This window comes from Podarcis cretensis (assembly GCF_951804945.1).
Source record: "Podarcis cretensis genome assembly, chromosome: 13".
NCBI classification, from domain to species: Eukaryota; Metazoa; Chordata; class Lepidosauria; order Squamata; family Lacertidae; genus Podarcis; species Podarcis cretensis.
In genome coordinates, this window is record NC_137182.1 from 12,812,167 (window position 1) to 12,831,845 (window position 19,679).

At 46.2% G+C, this 19,679-nt stretch overlaps 1 protein-coding gene across 1 annotated transcript in view; it reads left to right on the forward strand.

Moving 5' to 3' along the window:
• The first annotated feature begins 12,626 nt into the window (after nucleotides 1-12,626).
• The window catches only part of ACE (angiotensin I converting enzyme), a 74,428-nt gene continuing 67,375 nt past the window's right edge, over nucleotides 12,627-19,679 (forward strand). Inside the window, exon 1 of the mRNA XM_079949279.1 lies at nucleotides 12,627-12,895. Coding sequence (XP_079805405.1) covers nucleotides 12,659-12,895 — 237 coding nt within the window. The 5' untranslated portion in view covers nucleotides 12,627-12,658. The remainder of the gene's footprint in view (nucleotides 12,896-19,679) is intronic.

Sequence of the window (19,679 nt, forward strand, 5' to 3'; positions counted from 1 at the left end):
TCGAGAACACTGTCCAACCATCTCGTTCTCTGTCGTCCCCTTCTCCTTGTGCCCTCCATCTTTCCCAACATCAGGGTCTTTTCCAGGGAGTCTTCTCTTCTCATGAGGTGGCCAAAGTATTGGAGCCTCAGCTTCACAATCTGTCCTTCCAGTGAGCACTCAGGGCTGATTTCCTCAGGGCTGATTTCCATATTGAAATACATTTAGAAAATGTTTAGGGGTTTTCGTACCACTGCGTTCCTCCAGAAAAAAGCACTGTATAATTCTATAACAGCAGTATGCAGTAAAATGGGATTGGAAGCACCTTTTTTTTTTTTGCCTTGCCAGATTCACTTCTGACAGGCTATGAATGATGAGATATTTTTTACATACTAGTCTTTTGAAATCGCTGGAAGGGTGCTTTTTAAGCATGCAGAATTCTGCTTCAGTCTCAGATGCTCAGAGTAAAAATAAAAGTCAACAAGCAAGCAAGCAAGCAAACACACACACACACACACACACACACACACCAAATAAACAAACAAAAACACACAGCCTTTTCACTGTGCATTGACCCCTCCCCCCCTCCAATCTGATTTGGCACTTCAGAGTGGCCCTAATTTGACTCAAGTTGATCCGACCTCCAATCTGATTTGGGAATCTGGTATGGACATGTGGTCAGAAGCAGGGGTGAGGTGGAGAAAAAGGCACCTGAAGGCTGCCAGTACTCTTCCTCCTGCCCATCTCACCACCAGACCTCCATCCTTTTGACAGCCCTGCGTTGCCATATGTCTGGAATTTCCTGGACATATCAACAATACCGCAGTCGGCAGTAGTGTCTCCGGGCAGAAATCAGCATTAAAAGTCTGGGGAAATCCAGGCGCGTGGCAGCCCATGCCTGCAGTGTTGATTTTCCATAAGAATAGCTCAAAACGGCATTTATTATTATTATTATTTGCAATTTTGCCAAGAAAGCCCCTCCCCAAATAAAAAAAAGCTCAACAACTTTTCTATCTGGATTTTCGCTGTCTGAAACATGGCAACCCTGCTACGGGTGCATCAGTTCCGAACCGGCGTCATTCAGAACTATCTCATCCCCAAAACAATGATATCTCAGGTTGACCTGAATCTTCACAGGCTAGCCAAATCTGCCGTTTCTATGAAGAAACAAAACTACAGTGGTACCTCTGGATGCGAACGGGATCCATTCCAGAACCCTGTTCGCATCCTGAAGCGAACGTAAGACGTGACTGTGCGTCTGCGCGTGTGCAGGTCGCGTTTCGCCGCTTCTGTGCATGATGTCATTTTGAGCGTCTGAGCATGCGCGAGCGGCGAAACCCAGAAGTAACACGCTCCATTACTTCCGGGTCGCGACGGAGCGCAAGCTGAAAATATTCATCCCCAAGCTATTTCAACCCAAGGTATGACTGTAAATCTACAAAGAAACATGAGACCAGAACAGAACCTGGTACTCAGATGGCCAACAGACCTTGCTGATAGAACTTGGGTTACAAAATTTCTCCCCTAAAATTAAAATAAGCAGGAGGAGCACCTTTTAGCTCCAAGCGAAACCATCCACAATGGCAATAAGGACCTTGTTCCTAGAGCAGTGCAGGCTCAAATAAACACAAACTAAGTCGCAGGCAGTTGTTTCCAAATCTCTGCCCACTCTCACAGCTTCAAAATACAGCTGCAATAAGGAATAACTGTCAAATAAGTTTATAGAATGATGGATTTTATTTACTGTGTTCTTCAGTGATGTATTTCAGGTCAATACCCAGCTCTATATCTCTTTTGCCTTACATTGTAATTGTCTATTTTCCTTTTACTATTTAGCATAAGTTTTGTATCCAGAAACTGAGAAATAAAATCTAATGATAAATAATGTTTTAAAAATGAAATAAAATTCAGCAGCAGAGACTGTAATCTACCATAGATGCTTTATTCGGCTTTAAAAATATCTCTTCCTCTCTCTCTCTCTGGCAAGATCCACACTATACATTTAAAGCACATTCAAGCACCACACATGCAAAGCATGTGATGTGACTTCCTCCAGAGGATCCTGGGAAACTAACCCCCCCCCAATGCAACAATTCCCAACACCCTTAACAAACTACAGTTCCCCAGGTTGGGAGGATACCATGAGCATTTGAATGTGCTTTAAATGTAAGGTATGAAGTTACCCCATCCCTCTCCCTTCTTCACATGCATAACGCACCTGTTTTTCACACTGCTTCCGTTGCCTTGGATTTCGCCCCACCTCCTAGCAAGCATAGGTGAACAGGTGGTGAATACCTACAGCTAAAGAAAAAAGAACATGTGAGGCTACATGTTTGAAGAACAGCAAGGGAAAAAAATACAAAGGCTGTAAAATTATTTATTTACTGGGAGGTTCACAAGTTCACAATGCGACATGCGAGTTATATAAAATTCTTTACTTTGATTGGATGCAGTGAAAAAAGGGGGAAATAGATGTTTTTAGGAAGGGACATAGCATTTAGTGCATAGGTAGGCAAACTAAGGCCCGGGGGCTGGATCCGGCCCAATTGCCTTCTAAATCCGGCCTGTGGACGGTCCGGGAATCAGCATGTTTTTGCATGAATAGAATTTGTATTTTTATTTAAAATGCATCTCTGGGTTATTCATGGGGCATAGGAATTTGTTCATTTTTATTTCCCCCCCAAAATATAGTCTGGCCCCCCACAAGGACTGAGGGACAGTGGACCGGCCCCCTCCCGAAAAGGTTTGCTGACCCCTGATTTAGTGTGTGTCATCCTTTAAGGTAATAATAAATAAGCCTTTGCGGACTAATTAAGAACTGTGCCTTACTTATTTATTGAAAGCATTTATGTGCAGCCATTTGTCAGGGCAGCTCTCTAAAGCTGGTTATGTAAGACATCAATAAACATCATTAAAAATGATAAAATAGTGCAATATTCACTGGTATTAAAGGTCTCAGATAATGATTACATTGAGGCATGCTAGGCTAGGGGAACATATTATGAGCGTGAGCATGTCTACTCAAAAGCAAGTTCTGTTAATTTCAATAGGACTTCCAGGTACAGTGGTACCTCGCAAGACGAAATTAATTCGTTCTGCGAGCTTTTTCGTCCTGCGATTTTTTTCGTCTTGCAAGACGAACTGCTAGGTTGGCAGGAGCAGGATTCCTGGAAAACAGTTGCAAAACTGCTCCTTCGAACTGCTAGGTTGGCAGGAGCAGGGACCGAGCAATGGGAGCTCACCCCGTTGCGGGGATTCAAACGCCGACCTTCTGATTGGCAAGTCGTAGGCTCTGTGGTTTAACCCACAGCGCCACCCGTGTCCTTGGGCTTACTAGTAGTACATGTGAAAAGGATCTTGGGGTCTTGGTAGACCACAAGCTTAACATGAGCCAACAGTATGATGATGCAGCAACAGCAAGAAAGCTAACGCTGTTCTAGGTTTCATCAACAGAAGTATCATGTCCAGATCAAGGGAAGTAATAGTACCTCTCACATGCCGCACTGCTTTTTGCAGGACACAGACCCTTCTGTAACTCTGCAGGTGGCGAGATTCCTGAATGCGGTTATTTCACACACAAAGACCACTAAAAAACAACAACAACAACAAAAACTAATCGGACAGTTATGATGAGAGTGCATGACGGATCTCGCCTCCAGTTTTCCTTTCTGTGAACCGTCCTTTCTGTGAACCGTCCCTCGGATCTTTCCGGGCCCCAAGCTGTTATTTGTCACTGCTCAATGACCCACCCTTGCATCGTGGTGTTTCCCTTCTGTTGTTAGATGTATTGGTTTTTTATGCTTCTGTGCTTTTATGTTTGTACATATTTTATGGGCTAATAGCCGTAATAATAATAATAAAGTAAAGTAACCCCTCAGTTCTACCTTGGCCAGGCCACATCCAGAATACTGTGTCCAGTTCTGGGCATCACAATTTAAGAAGGATGTTGAAAAGCTGAAACAAGTGCAGAGGAGGGCAACCAAGATGTTAAAGGGTTTGGAAACCAAGCCTTATGAGGGACAGGGTGAAAGAGCCAGGTATGTTTAGCCTAGAAAAGAGGAGACTGAAAGGAGACTGATATTACAGGTCAGAATATTAATAGGCAGAATGCCAAATTGTTTTCATATGCAACAACAGCGGCAAGAGTATTGTTAGAAATGGAAGCAAGAAGAAATTCTGACGAAAGAAGAATGGCAGATAAAATTAATGGACTATGCAGAATTAGATAAAATGACAGGAAGGATTCGAAACCTGCAGGACCAGAGATTTACAGAAGATTGGAAGAAGTACATGAACTATTTGAAGAGCAACTGTAATCAACAAATTACGCTAGTAGGACTAGAAGAAGTTTTGTAAGGAGAAATATATGAAACATTACAAAGAAGAAAAAGAATAGAGATGTTAGTTATGAGATTTAAATGTAATAGGGAAAGTAAGAAATGTACAGTGGTGCCTCGCAAGACGAAAAGAATCCGTTCCGTGATTCTTTTCGTCTAGCGGTTTTTTCGTCTTGCGAAGCAACCCTATTAGCGGCTTAGCGGATTAGCGCTATTAGCGGTTATTAGCGGCTAAGCGGCTATTAGTGGCTTAGCGGCTTAGAAAAAGGGAGAAAAAAGCGAAAAAAAATCGCAAGACTCGCGAGACGTTTTCGTCTTGCGAAGCAAGCCCATAGGGAAATTCGTCTTGCGAAGCGCCTCGAAAAACGGAAAACCCTTTCGTCTAGCGGGTTTTCCGTCTTGCGAGGCATTCGTCTTGCGGGGGCACCACTGTATACTAAGAGATTAGATTGGGAAATTTTCAGACAGGATTGATGGAAGTCAAAAAATTGTGTAAGATGTAAAAGTATGTTTAATTACTGTTGAAAATGATATGTTAAAAAACTAATATCTATCTATCTGTCTGTCTATCTATCTATCTATCTATCTATCATCTATCTATCTCTATAAAAGAGATATGATAGCCGCCTTCAAATATCTGAAGGGCTGTCACATGACAGATGGAGCAAGCTTGTTTTCTCCCGCTCTGGGGGGGTTGGACAAGTTACAAGGAAGGATATTCCATCTAAAACATCGGGAAGAACTTTCTGACAGTAAAAGCTTCTTCAATAGTGGAATGGACTCCCTCAGGAGGTTGTGGACTCCCCTTCCCTGGGGATTTTTAAGCAGAGGTTGGGTGGCCATCTGTCATGGATGCTTTAGTTGACATTCCTACATTGCAGGGGTTTGGACTAGTTGACCTTTGGGATCCCTTCCAACTCTATCATTCTTTGATCCTATGATGATATCCCACGGGGGCATGTATATGTAGGGGACCTATAAACCTTTTTTATTTTCTTGCCTGGGCCCAGTTATTATATGGACAGTGTTTACTGCAGTTGGGATAAAATTATGAAGAACTGTATTCTGGGGCTTTGGGTTAGCGGGAGGAAGAAAAGGAATTCCACTGTCACACACCCTTCTCTCTCCCCCCCCCCCCATACTTGCACTGAAGAATACTTGGAAAGAGACTAAATAAGAAAGCTGAAGAGGGAGAAGATACTTGATGTGAAGAAGTGAGAAACTTAAATTGTATACACTGTGTATACTACATTACACAACAACAGGGGGGAACTTTGAAAGGCAAGGTAGTGTGTGGAAAAAAAATTGTTGTTTAGTCGTGTCCGACTCTTCGTGACCCCACGGGCCAGAGCACGCCAGGCACTTCTGTCTTCCACTGCCTCCCACAGTTTAGTCAAATTCATGCTGGTAGCTGCGAGAACACTGTCTAACCATCTCATCCTCTGTCGTCCCCTTCTCCTTGTGCCCTCCATCTTTCCCAACATCAGGGTCTTTTCCAGGGAGTCTTCTCTTCTCATGAGGTGGCCAAAATATTGGAGTCTCAGCTTCCAGTGAGCACTCAGGGCTGATTTCCTTAAGAATGGACATGTTTGATCTTCTTGCAGTCCATGAGACTCTCAAGAGTCTCTTCCAGCACCATAATTCAAAAGCATCAATTCTTTGGCGATCAGCCTTCTTTATGGTCCAGCTCTCACTTCCGTACATCACTACTGGGAAAAAATAGCTTAACCTAATCTAGTTTGGAGGAAATATAAGGGTTGTTGATAAGAACAACGATGATAAACCTAATGAATTAATAAAACTACGTGGAACACAAATAGAAGCACTTACAGGAGCTAACAGAGCTAAACAAACTGAGGAGCTGAACAAAAAATGGTTTTCAGAAAATGCAGGTATCAGATCAAGAGGTCTTCTTGAAGGAGGGTTGAAGGTCAGACTTGTTTTCGATTTGGAAGGGAAGCTTCATGTTTTATTTTAACTGAGAAATGGCAAAACAGTAGGAATAGAGCATGTTTTCTGGATTACTCATGTGGCTGCAAAAAATATTAAGCTTGCCAGGAGGTGGTGTTAGAGAAGAAGCTGAAAAATTAGTTTAGAGTGGAAAGATGTTCAATTGTTTATATCCATCCAGGGATATTAAGAAGAAGAGTGCATAAGTTTCTAACTACATGCTTGGGGGGGGGGGGGGAACAGGGATGGTAGATATTGGTGGTGGTGCTCTTTTAGTTAATAATACGTTTAAGAATGAAGAAGCACATCTACTAAAAAGACAACCTTCCAGAATCAAAGGCAAACTGTTTACAGGGGTTTTCTGTGTGTTTAATATCATCCTTTGATCTCCCCCATGAGAGATTATGGAATAAGTTGAATCAGACTACTATGGATAGTGTTTTTCTTGATCTAGGGTTTATATCAAATCTCATCGGGCCAGGCATATTGTAGTAATAGCAGTCATTTCTCAGTAGTAGTCTTCCATCTCTGAATTTGGGCAAGTATGTACCATTGCTCCCATCTTATTTAACTGATACCCCCCTCAAATTTGCGTTCAGCATCTTCTCACACTTTTAATTATCACCAAAGCTTACACTTTAGTATATTCATATAGTGCTGTTTTTGATTTTGCAAAGCTATTTGGGTTTTCTACAATGTCTTATTTGATTTTGCAGATTATTGTAGAAATGAAATTCTAGCTATTAAATATGATAAGTCAAAGGTCATGGTATTTTTTTTTAAAAAAGGAAGGTCAGGTAATCCTGGACTGTGGCTGACCATATACTAGAAGAAGTCCATTCTTCTAAGAATATCAGGATTTGCTTTCGTGAGTCTACCTATCTGGAACATGCAGGATAAATGAACAACGCCGTCATAGTGCATACGGTAAGAGCATTGCTTTTATTTTTATTCATAAAAAGAAGTCAACTTGTCCCAGCAGTGATTTCAGTATGCATTGCAAAAGTTGTGACTGGTTTTGTTTGGAACATTTTTTAAGAGCTCTTTTGGGCATACTCAGTCGTTCTGGTACTACTTTTAATTTATGAGCTCCTCTTAGCTCATTAGTTTGGCATAGATATATTCTATTCATTATTGGCTTCAAATTTTACATTACCTGATGAAATGTTATTACGTATATTTCTAATAACAGCTTACAGAGCCATTGAACAGCAGCAATTGGAGTTGTTTGGCAAATTTGATAATAATATTACATAATCCTGAATTTTTAACCATTATCTACAGTTGTCTGTATGACTCAGTGGAACTGTGTGTCCTTTTGTCAAATTTTATTTCTTGCATTCCTTGTTCTTTTTCGTGAATTAAATAAACTCGAAAAACCTTTTTTTTATGGCTTCAAATCTTCCCCTCTGCCTTTCTTCTCTTGGCAAATCAGGTGCTGGTTCACTATTTTGTCCTGATGTAGGAGAATGAATCAATGGATTCATTCTTTTCTGCTGCCACTGGAACTAGTGCAGGCCAAATCTATGGTTAAGCAGAGAACAAGAGACATAGATGTTCAAGAGTGACATGCACTAGTCAGTGGACCATTTGCAGTCATTGGCCCTGACCTGTTCTGCTTTCAATAACTGCAAACTATATATTTAATATTTAATAAGACTCTTGAGAGTCTTGAGATCAAACCTCTCCATTCTGAAGGAAATCAGCCCTGAGTGCTCACTGGAAGGACAGATCGTGAAGCTGAGGCTCCAATACTTTGGCCACCTCATGAGAAGAGAAGACTCCCTGGAAAAGACCCTGATGTTGGGAAAGATGGAGGGCACAAGGAGAAGGGGACGACAGAGGACGAGATGGTTGGACAGTGTTCTGGAAACTACAAACATGAGTCTGACCAAACTGCGGGAGGCAGTGGAAGACAGGAGTGCCTGGCGTGCTCTGGTCCATGGGGTCACGAAGAGTCGGACACAACTAAATGACTAAACAACAACAACAATATTTAATATTTTAAACAATAACCAAATACAGAAGAGCTATTTTCCTCACTCTGGTTAAATGCTTTACCTTCAAAGATTTTCGATAGCAGATTTGCTAGGGTTCCCTTTAAACATAAATGCTGCTGGTGCAACCACTCAGAGGCTGAAATGGCTTCCCATGTGTTATTTCATCCTTGTTTTTATTAACCATCTTGTGAGATGATTTCCTGATTGATCTTTAGAGACTCTTTTGAGTATTTTTCTTGACGGGGCCAATACACTTCATTACTGAACTGGAGGTAAAATATCTGTATGTTACCAGTGCTCTTGGATGTGCTACGATTGATCATTCTCAGCTTGCCAATTAAATAATAATAATTGGTTTCACTGAGGCTGGGACTGGTGTATTTTATACTTTGAATTTTCTCTTGTTTTCCAGTTGACTGATTAATTTTTCGGAACATAGGGATACCTTCTTGCCAGAAGAAGGTAATTAAACTCAACTGCCTCCTTTAGAATTCTTCATCACTTTCATCAAGGACACCCGCCTAAACTGTATGCGAGGGATGGTGGTTCAGAATTTATTGATTGATTAAGTGGACATTAAAAGAGCATTTATCACAATCACTTTTAAAGGGCTTTATAATTTGAAGAAAAAGTGGCAGACTGCTGAAATGGGAAAAACCAGGAGTGCCTTTCTTTCAGGAGACACAATTAGGGAAAGGGACATCCATCTTCTGCAACAGAGGTTCTCATACTGTGCCTATGGACCACTGGTTGTCCACACTCCATTCATGAGAGGTCCATGGAGAGGTTGCAGAACAGTCAATAATATCTGTATGCAATCCTGAACACACACACACACACACTCTCTCTCTCTCTATATATATATATATATTTGACCCATATGAAATTATTGAACAGGCCTAGGATCCATATTTTTTATAATGATGTTAAAACACAGGCTGCGTATATACTTTGATTTGCAAAACAAAAAACCAAGTTTATTAAGTGGCCCACCAAGACTCCCACACCAAGTTTCAGGGTGAAAAACCATTGAGAACCATTGTTCTAGAACCCATGATTCCATAGGCAAAGTGTACACTGCTTTACCCAACACAAAACAAAAACAAAAAGAATGGGAACAATAATAATCAAGACCTAGACTGCATAGTGTTAGACTCCAGAGGAGATCCAGAAGGGTATGTCATCCTAGTTCAGATAGTATTTAATGGGACAATTGTTTTATTCAGAAGCATTTGTGTCCCCCAAATATCAGAAATGTGTGATAATCCAGCCAAGCGAGGGAGCTGTCCAACAGTCTGAGAGTTTTATGTGCAGGAGAAGAGCTGTGCAGAGGTTTGTAGGACTAGGAGCCAATCTGTGAGGCTGTTATACTAGCAGCAACTGAACAATCTGGCTACACCTCCCTTCCTGGTCCATGGTTCTTCCTCTCAAGTAGGAATCAGCCTTTGGATGCCTCTTGTTGCACCATTGAGACTGAAAGATGCTCTGGATTTACTGTCATCTCCTTTGTTGAGAACCTGGCTCCATCCAGCTGGCAGCAGGCGGCAGCAGGCGGCAGTGACAGAGGCAAGGCAGCCACAGAAAAATTTGTGTGTGTGCTCGGACCCCCAGGAGTTGACCTCAGTGGTGCATAGTTGGTACTTCACAGGTAGAGAGCTTCTCAACGAGCTTCGTGCTTCGCAATGGGCATTCATCTTTTCCCATTTTCATGGTCTGACATCCCTGGCAAGACATTAATTTTTTCTTTCTCTTTTGGCACCTTGTTCCCCTCTCTCATTTCCTTTTAAGACAGTTTAGCCAGTGCTATTTTTCTAGAAAAAAGAGTTGTTGGAGCTCCAATGAACATCTTCCTTGTTCTCTTACAATGGCAATGAGAGGTGCCAGAACTGAATTTTGGCGAGTTCCGGCTGAAAAAAAGCCATGCACTGCCCACCGTGCTCTGCAAGCTGGTGGTGGCTACCGCCTTACCTCTGGTGCTCTGACACCGCGGTGGCAACTGGGCCAGAGCCTGCGCCTCCACCGTGGGGCCTCTGTTGAGGCCTGCTACAGCCATGGATGTACTTCAACAGAGGCCCCAACAGCAGAGGTGCAGGCCCTAGCCCAGCCGCCACCACAGCACCGGAGCATACAAGCGTGTCACGTGTCATGGTGTGGTGCGGTGACCTCATAACATCGTGTTGCAGCGATATCATGGCAAGTGTGGTGTGACACGCATGTACTGGGCACCCACATTGTGGGGCCCCAGTTGATGTACCTGTTATGCACACCAGGCACCTTTTGGGGAAGTGTGTTTGAACAAAGCCACCCAAAACCATCTTTGGACGGCTTGCAAAGGTGAGGTTCTCAGTGACTACTACTGAAGATGGCTAAATCACCTACAGCATTAGAAGCAGTTGCTTCCAGTCACTGGGGAACATAAGCAGGAGAGGGTTGTTATGTTCTTGTCCTGATTGTGAGCTTCTTGGGGGCATTGGATGTTTTGTTGTGTTTTCAATATTTTGTTGGGAGCCACCTAGAGCGGCTGTGGCAACCCAGCCAGATGGGTGGGGTACAAATAATAAAATTATCATCTTCATCTGGTTGGCCACAGTCAGAACAGAATGCTAGACGAGATGGTTCTTTGCTTGATCCAGGAGGGCTTTTCAAAGGTACTTGACAGGGCCGTCTTAAGCATATCCGGCGCCGTGGTGCAAAGCTCCCTCCAGCGCCCCACCCCATTTCCCAGAGTTTTTTAGGGAGAACGGCGCTGCTGGCGGGGCTGGAGGAGGTGGGCAGCGGCTGGAGGGTGGCTCTGGTGTGGAAGAGGCGGAAACTGGACGCGGCACTTCATGCCAAGGTGGCCATGGCAGGAGTCTCCGGGTGCGGCACGGCATGGTGGAGGCAGGCGAGGGCGGTGAGCTGATGCCGGGAGGCGCCACATCCAGCCTCCGCCTCTTCTCTGGTGCCCTCCAGAACTTGGCGCCCTGCGCCTCTATTGGTAAGACTAGAATATGGGATGGTGCCTCTGAGGAAACCCTGGAGGGAGGAAAGTGCTCTCCCAAAGGGAAAGGTGAAGGGGAAATGATTGTGAGAGACAGGTAGATGAGGCACCGACAATACTGACTGAACACCTAGGTGCACACATGGTGACCACACTTCGCTTTCCTTCCAGCAAAGATGGGAAAACCTGTGGCCTTCCGGATGTTACTGGACCAGAATTCTCTTCAGCCTCAGTCATAGGAGCCCAACTCCTAGGAGCTGAGGTCCCTTTTCCCCCTCCATAAAATATTTGAGCACACCCCCCCCCCCCCCAGTTAACGGATACTGCCATTCAAATGGTGTCCCCATGCACCATGTCTTGCGATCAATTATGTGCGGTGGGACTTACCTCCCTCTTCCAATATCTTATTCAAGTTGGCACCCCTGGCCTCAGCCATCGCTTAAAGTCCTGGTACTCAAGTGCCATGGGGACCACCACAAAATGGCTGCCATGGGCAGGAGGTGGGGAAGAGGTGCTGGTACTGGATCCTGTCAGAAAAGAAGCCCTGGTCCCAGCCAACATGGCCAGTGCTGGTGCTGGCAGTCGTTCTGGGGCAACACCTGGAGAGCCACAAAGGTTCCCCACATCACCTTTTCCCCATCTGACCCAATCAGTGGACGATTCCATGCGGTGCCGGAGGGGGGAGGCAAGGGTACCTCACCTCACTCCTTACTGTCCCTGGACCCTTGTGGCTTTCTGAGGAGAAAGCGCCTCTCCCCCGCTGCTCCTTTGGTGCCTGCCTTGCCTCAGGATGTTTTGGTGTGTGGGTTTCCCGCCCTCTGGCGTCGCCCCCCAGGAGCGGGGTCTCGAGAAACCCCGAGCGCGGGCTAGAGGCCGGAGCCCAGACCTGGCGGCGACTTGGAGGCCAATTGGCGAGCCGAGGAAGGCAGCGCTCGCTCGCTCGCTCGCTCCCTCCACTGGAATGCTTTCCTCTGAGCTGGGTCCGGCTTGCCGCCGCTCTCCTCCGGCCGGAGAGCAGCGGGCTCTTCGAGGCGCCTCTTCCCGCCCTGAAGTCCCTTCTCTTCCTCCGGACTCCCACCCCACCCCACCGACTTCCCATCTCCCGGCCATTCCTGAGGACGGGCGCCCAAGCTTCTCCTCCAGCTCTCCGCGCCTCGCGCGCCCTCTTCGCCTGGGCGCGCGTTTGTTTTGCCCGTGACGGCGGCGAGGCACCGGAGCGGACTTTGGCAAGGCGAGGGGCCGCCCTTGCGGCGAGTGCTCGGCGGCGGCGGCGGCGAGCCCCCGAGGGCAGCCTTGGCGCTTATCTGCTCCGAGGAGCGAGGCAGGCGCGGGCGTGGGCAGGGTCTCCGGGGAGCCGGCGGCAGCTTTATAAGCCGGCGCTCTTCGCGGGGACGGCCTCGTCTGGCGCCAAGATGCCTCCTGTCACCACCTTCCTGCTGCTGCTGCTCTTCCTCGGCGGCGGCGGCGGCGGCGGAGGGGCGCTCGCCCTGGAGGACCCTCTCATGCCCGGAGAATACAACCACACCGAAGAGGGAGCCGTGCAGTTCGCCCAGGACTACAACAGCACCGGCGAGACGGTCTTCTTCGAGAGTGTCTCCGCCAGCTGGAATTACAGCACCAACCTGACAGACTTCAACTCCCAGCAGCAGGTAAGCTCCGGCCGCCCAAGCAGACACCTGAGGCGAAGCCCCCGCCCAGCCTCAGCCGCAAAACCAGACTTTTCTTTTGGGTGCATCTTTCTCACTTTTCTGCGTCCTTCCTTTGGCCCTCCTTCTGTAACTTTGACACCTGAGCCAAGCTGAAAGGTCACAGCACCAGCCTGGGCAAACAGGGGTGCCAACTTGAATAAAATATTGCGGGGCCCCCCAGGTAAGCATAGGCAACCACATGACACAGTGCACACTATTTGAATGGCAACGCCCATCAACTTTGTGGGGGTCAGCCAGCCCCCTCAAATGTTTTATTGTGGGGGGAACAGAAGCCCCCACAGCCCTTAGGAGTTGGCTCCTATGGGGCAAAATATCCACCTTCAGTTGGGCCTAAAGCTCTCCTTCTGCCCCATAGGAGCCAAATCCTAGGGGCCGAGGCCCCTTTGGTCACCCCCCAATAAAATATTTGAGGGGATCGCCTCTCCAAAGTTGATGGGTGTTGCTGTTCAAATGGTACACATGCGCCATGTCATGTGATCAGTTCTGCGGGCGGAGCTTACCTGTGTGTGTCCCCCACCCCCAATATTTTATTCAAGTTGACATCCCTGTTCTACCCTGCCACAGTGAACGCAACAGTTTATCTCATCAGTTGCCTCTGATGCCAAAGTGCCAACATATGTGTGTGTAAATTAAATATAATTTACAGTATATTATTGTCACGGAATAATATCTGTTGCTTCTAACTTCAGGACCCTGGAGCAAATTCTGGATCTTGAGCAAAGCCTAGACTACCCTGGGGTTTCCCTGTCTTGATGCTTTTTCCCGTTGCCTCCCGATCTGACCCTGTCTTGTTCATTTTAACATAGAGTCAGATGTTTCCTGCAGTGGGCTTTTCTGGTAGCCTTTTATATCCTGTATACAGTACCTGTCGGGAGTACTGCCATGACATTAAAGATAATCAGCTGTGGTAGTCAACATTTATTTTTGCATGCCCTGCCTTTGTATGCCATTTATCCTCCTCGTGATGCTGTTGGTGTTCCATTTTGCAGATGGAGAAACTGAGAAAGGTTTCCCTGAGGGTCCTTGTTGTTGTTGTTTAGTCGTTTAGTGGTGTCCGACTCTTCGTGACCCCATGGACCAGAGCACGCCAGGCACTCCTGTCTTCCACTGCCTCCCACAGTTTGGTCAAACTCATGCTGGTAGCTTCGAGAACACTGTCCAACCATCTCGTCCTCTGTCGTCCCCTTCTCCTTGTGCCCTCCATCTTTCCCAACATCAGGGTCTTTTCCAGGGAGTCTTGTCTTCTCATGAGGTGGCTAAAGTATTGGAGCCTCAGCTTCAGGATCTGTCCTTCCAGTGAGCACTCAGAGCTGATTTCCTTAATGACCCCCAAACTGAGGAGTCAGAAAATGCAGCGATGGAGAGCTGTGGACACAGTTACACCTTCAAAGCCCATTCGGAGCTCATTGTTTCCCTCAAAGAATTATGGGTGCTGTAGTTTCTCCCTCACAGAGTTACAGTTCCCAGCAGTGCTTAACAAACTACATCACCCAGAATTATTTGAGGGGGTGGCTGTACTTCAAGCACCATTTAACGGTATCGTGCGTTCTTGGTGCGCAGCTATTGTTCCCCCCCCTCGCTGCCTGAAGTCCCACGCAGAACCTGATTCCTCCTACTGAGGCATTGATCTCTTGTGGCTTCTTCTGTTCCTGGGCTGAGCCTGCATTGGAATGAGGCGGTGAGGGATTGTGGGGGATAGTGTAAAAACCAGTAAGCCAGGTAATTTGGCTAGAATACCTCTCTATCAATTGGAGAACTAATTACTGATATTCATTACTATAAAATAATGTTGAGAGGGGAGGATGTCCCACAAGTTTAGACAGAAGTTTGGGTGCTGAGGGGAGATGATAAGGGCTGGTGGTTAAATGGAACCTGCATGAACTGGGGCGTGCTCTGGTTCATGGGGTCATGAAGACGACTAAACAACAACAATCCCTGTTCATTTCCTGCATCTCAAAAAAGGACATTGTAGGGCTGGAAAAGGTGCAGATTAGAGGAACCAGAATGATTGGTTGCGGTTCACTTCTCCAATGAAGAAAGCTTGCAAGAGTTGGTGACTTCCTTCCGTTTAGGAAGCAGGAGATTTAAGGATGGGCATATATAGAGGGTTCCATAAGTCTGCGTGGTGTGGAGAAAATGGACGGAGATAGGATTTCCTCCCTCTCTCATAATGCTAGAACAGTCCAGTGAAGCTGCATGGTGGGAGATTTAAGAGAAAGAAGAGGAGTCTGCCTAGCTGAACTGCGGAACTCATTGCCACAAGATGTGCTGGCTGTCAGCTTTAGGTTAGCCAAAGTCACAGGTGATAAGGCTATCTATGACTGCCTCCTCCAGGACCCAAGGCAGCAGGGCCATAATTTGTATCTTGGCACCTGGAGCAAACAATGTGACATACTTATTTATTTATTACATTTCTATCCAGTGTTTCCTCCAAGGAGCTCAAGTTGGTGTACATAATTCTCCTCCCCATAATTTTCTGCTTACAACAACCCTGTGAGGTAGGTTAGGCTGAGAGTGAGTGAGTGGCCCAAGGTCATTCAATGACCTTCATGGCTTGGGGTGTGTGGGTGCAGATTTGAATCCTGGTGTTCCAGGTCCTAGTCTGATGCTTTAACTCAGGCATGTCCAAAGTCCTACCACAGTGGCCTAATCCAGCTCACTGGTTGGTTTAATCTGGCCCCTGTGGCGGTTTATTTTCTGTGGTAAAATCTTTAAAAAAAACCCTGAACAACATCAAGCCTAAAAAAAGGTCAACAACTTTTGTTGGCCCTCACGGCCCTTCACTTCATCAAATCTGGCCCTCTTTGGAAAAAGTTTGGACACCACTGCTTTAACTACTACATTATACCAGCTCTTCTGTCCCTAAGCCAACCACATATTTTACGACATAAAAAATTAACAGCAGCTGCGACAAAATGATAAACAAGTAAATTCATGTAATGTAGACTATTTAATAATATATGGCAGTATTACTAGAATAAATCAGAAAATGGAAAATGGAAGATATACTTATTAGATCTCACAGAACATAAAAAAGAATATGGAAAAAAATCACAATATTATACAGATTTATTTAGGATGTAACCCTCCAAGGTTTAATGGCAGGAAAAAAATGTTTTTCACTTGGCTGAAATTTATTTGTTCTGCAATTTAGCAGTTCGAAAGCACCTCCGGGTGCAAGTAGATAAATAGGGACCGCTTACCAGCGGGAAGGTAAACGGCGTTTCCGTGTGCGGCTCTGGCTCGCCAGAGCAGCGATGTCACGCTGGCCACGTGACCCGGAAGTGTCTCCGGACAGCGCTGGCCCCTGGCCTCTTGAGTGAGATGGGCGCACAACCCCAGAGTCTGTCAAGACTGGCCCGTATGGGCAGGGGTACCTTTACCTTTACCTTCATGTTCAACTGAAAAGATTGTCATATTTGATCTCAGGTAAAGGTAAAGGGACCCCTGACCATTAGGTCCAGTCGTGGCCGACTCTGGGGTTGCGGCGCTCATCTCGCTTCATTGGCCGAGGGAGCTGGCAGTGCACGGAAATGCTGTTTACCTTCCCACCGGAGCAGTACCTATTTATCTACTTACACTTCGTGCTTTCGAATGGCTAGGTTGGCAGGAGTAGGGACCAAGCAACGGGAGCTCACCCCGTTGCAGGGATTTGAACTGCCGACCTTCTGATTGGCAAGCCCTAGGCTCTGTGGTTTAATCCACAGCACGACCCGCATCTCTTTGATCTCTGGTAGGTTTTAATTAATTCTCGCTTGCTGAAGCTTCATTCACAGGATGCTACCATAATGTTTACACAGCTGCCACTAACTTGAGTAGTACACATTATTATTTTTCTTGCAGCGACACGTCACCCCCAACCACAATAATATTTAGTACTGCCCATTACCAATGATTTCGACTAACACATTATTAAAAGAAACAAATGCTATTTTTGTTAACGTATGTGTGTACACTGTTGAATTACTTTGCAGAGTTAGCACACCTTTTATTTATATAATAAAATTTATATACTGCTTGATTGTAAGGAAAAAAGAAAAAACTAAAGACCTCAGAGCAGTTTATAAAAAAAGAAAAGCTGGCTGCGTGTCAAATAGTTGTTGCCTTAATTCAAAGCAACCACACTCAGACTTTAAGACTGAAAGATAAGAAAGTTTATTATAAGTAATACATAATTGGATAATGAAGACTTCCTGTTCTAACTAAGTTGGAGATGCAGAGGAGCCGTGCTTGCCCTTTGACCTCTGCAGGAGAAAGTGTTCCTTCACGCAGCACACAGTTCAGCTCAACTCCCACGGGAGGCAATGATTGTCACCAACCTGGGCAGCTTTGAAAGAGAAGCTCTGGAGCCAAGTGAGGATTAACAAGTAAGATCCACCCTCTATTGTGTGGGCAGGTAATCCCTCCCCTTACCTGGCCTGGTTTCCCTGGCAACGCTTCCCCCAGGTGGGATTGGACAACTCACTGGGGTAGGCGGGGACCTCCAGGTATCCCACCTGAGGGAAGGCAAAGCCTATGCTGATGGGGCCACTCCAGATCCAGGGCTGCACGCGTCCACGCAAAAGGCGCCCCCCGTTTTAAGTGGGGAGCGGTCATTGTCACCAACCTGGGCAGCTTTGAAAGAGAACTGGAGGAATTCATGGAGGAAGAAGAAGAGGAGTTTGGATTTGATATCCCGCTTTATCACTACCCGAAGGAGTCTCAAAGCGGCTAACATTCTCCTTTCCCTTCCTCCCCCACAACAAACACTCTGTGAGGTGAGTGGGGCTGAGAGACTTCAGAGAAGTGTGACTAGCCCAAGGTCACCCAGCAGCTGCATGTGGAGGAGTGGAGACGCGAACCTGGTTCCCCAGATTACGAGACTCTTAACCATTACACCACACTGGCTATCAGTTGGTGCTAGCTTTGGCAGCTATGCCGTGCGTCCGCTGTCAAAGGTAGTATGCTTCAGAAATGAACGCCAGTTGCTAGAAACCGCACAAAGGGAAAGTTCTCTTGTGCTCTTGGTTTCCCACAGGCATGTGTTTGGCCACTGTGAGAACAGGATGCTGTGGTCTTTGGGCTGATCCAGCAGGCTCGTCTTAGGTTCTTATGAGAGAGGCACAAGAAGATATCTCCTCCTCTTTTTTGACTTCAGAAGTACAAGCGGGGAAGCAAGAAGTTAGGGCAGCAACCCTAAAAACACCAGTCTAGGATCAAAAGAGAGGTCAGCACTGGCAAAGGGCAGTGAGCTCAAAGGTCTAGGGAGCTGGGAGGTACGCCCCTCTATCTCCTTTCTCCCCATGCAAACCCCACCAGCATTAGGTACAAGCTGAGTTGCATCCCAACCGTTTCAACATAGACACCTTACAGTTATCATGGTTATGGTGCCCCCATGAATCAAGGGCCACATTCACCCCATCTTTTCCTTCCAACCCTGCAAAACAGAACGTGATTCTGGGATGGTGTTACTTCTCAGGGTGGACCCTGATTCCGAATACAAGCTTCTGGAAAACAACAGCAGGAGGAAGCTGTTCCTCTTGTGTCCTGTTTGTGAGCTTCCTGTGGGCATCTGCTTGGCCACCTTGTAGAAGGAACAAGTTGGGTGAGATCAAGAAGGGTTCTTGTTATGCTCTCTAGTGTGCTGTTTTTGGGCTGCATAGACAGATCTGTCTGACCACTGTGGAATAAGGTAAAGGTAAAGGGACCCCTGACCAATTAGGTCCGGTCGTGGCTGACTTGGGTTGCGGCGCTCATCTCGCTTTATTGGCTGAGGGAGCTTCCGAGTCATGTGGCCAGCATGACTAAGCCGCTTCTGGCGAACCAGAGCAGCGCACGGAAATGCTGTTAACTTTCCTGCGGGAACGGTACCTATTTATCTACGTGCACTTTGACATGCTTTCGAACTGCTAGGTTGGCAGGAGCAGGGACCGAGCAACGGGAGCTCACCCCGTCACGGGGATTCGAACTGCAGACCTTCTGATCAGCAAGCCCTAGGCTCAGTGGTTTAACCCACACAAGATACTAAATAAGAAGGACTCTTACATTTGGTCTGCAAGGTTTAGCCCTATGTTCTTACTCAAGTGAGCATGCCAGCCAGGCAAGCTGGTGCAAGCAAAGGGCATGTAGTGTGAAGTCAAATGGTATGGAATCACTGGGCTGTATTTTCCACCCTGTGCTTCTTCTCCAAGCTGTGGCTGGAAGGTCTGTGTCCAAGGGGAGCAGGTCATGAGTGAAGAGGAAGTTTTGCCACATACTAAAAGCAGATTTCTGTTTTTGATATCTTAGCCTTCTGTTCCAGGTTAAGTAATCCAGAGTGCCCCCACAAGTCAAATTTAGTTCTCATGGTTGGTAATGCAGATTTGAAAGTGCACTCTGTGCAAAAAGCAAAGATGTCCTCAGAAAAGATTAAACATTAAACAGCAGCAGCAGCCTGCTTTGTGGGGTGTTGCAGTTGATTGCCAGCATGGAGGTGGCAGTCTGAGAATTACTGCAAATGTCTGGCTCCTAGCCTACCTCTTCTGAACTCTTTGCAGCCTCCTCTCTTGATGTACAAGCATAGGAAGGGAACTTCCTTCAATGTTAGCGCTCACAATGAAGAACGAACTGTTTCCAGCTTGCATACAGGATCTAGGAGCTAACAGAGGAAGAGAGTGTGTAATTGTGTGTTTTAACGGGACAGCAAAGTGACATGGCTTGCCAAAGAACAAATAGAAGTGAGGGCTGGTGGCGTATACATTTTCCA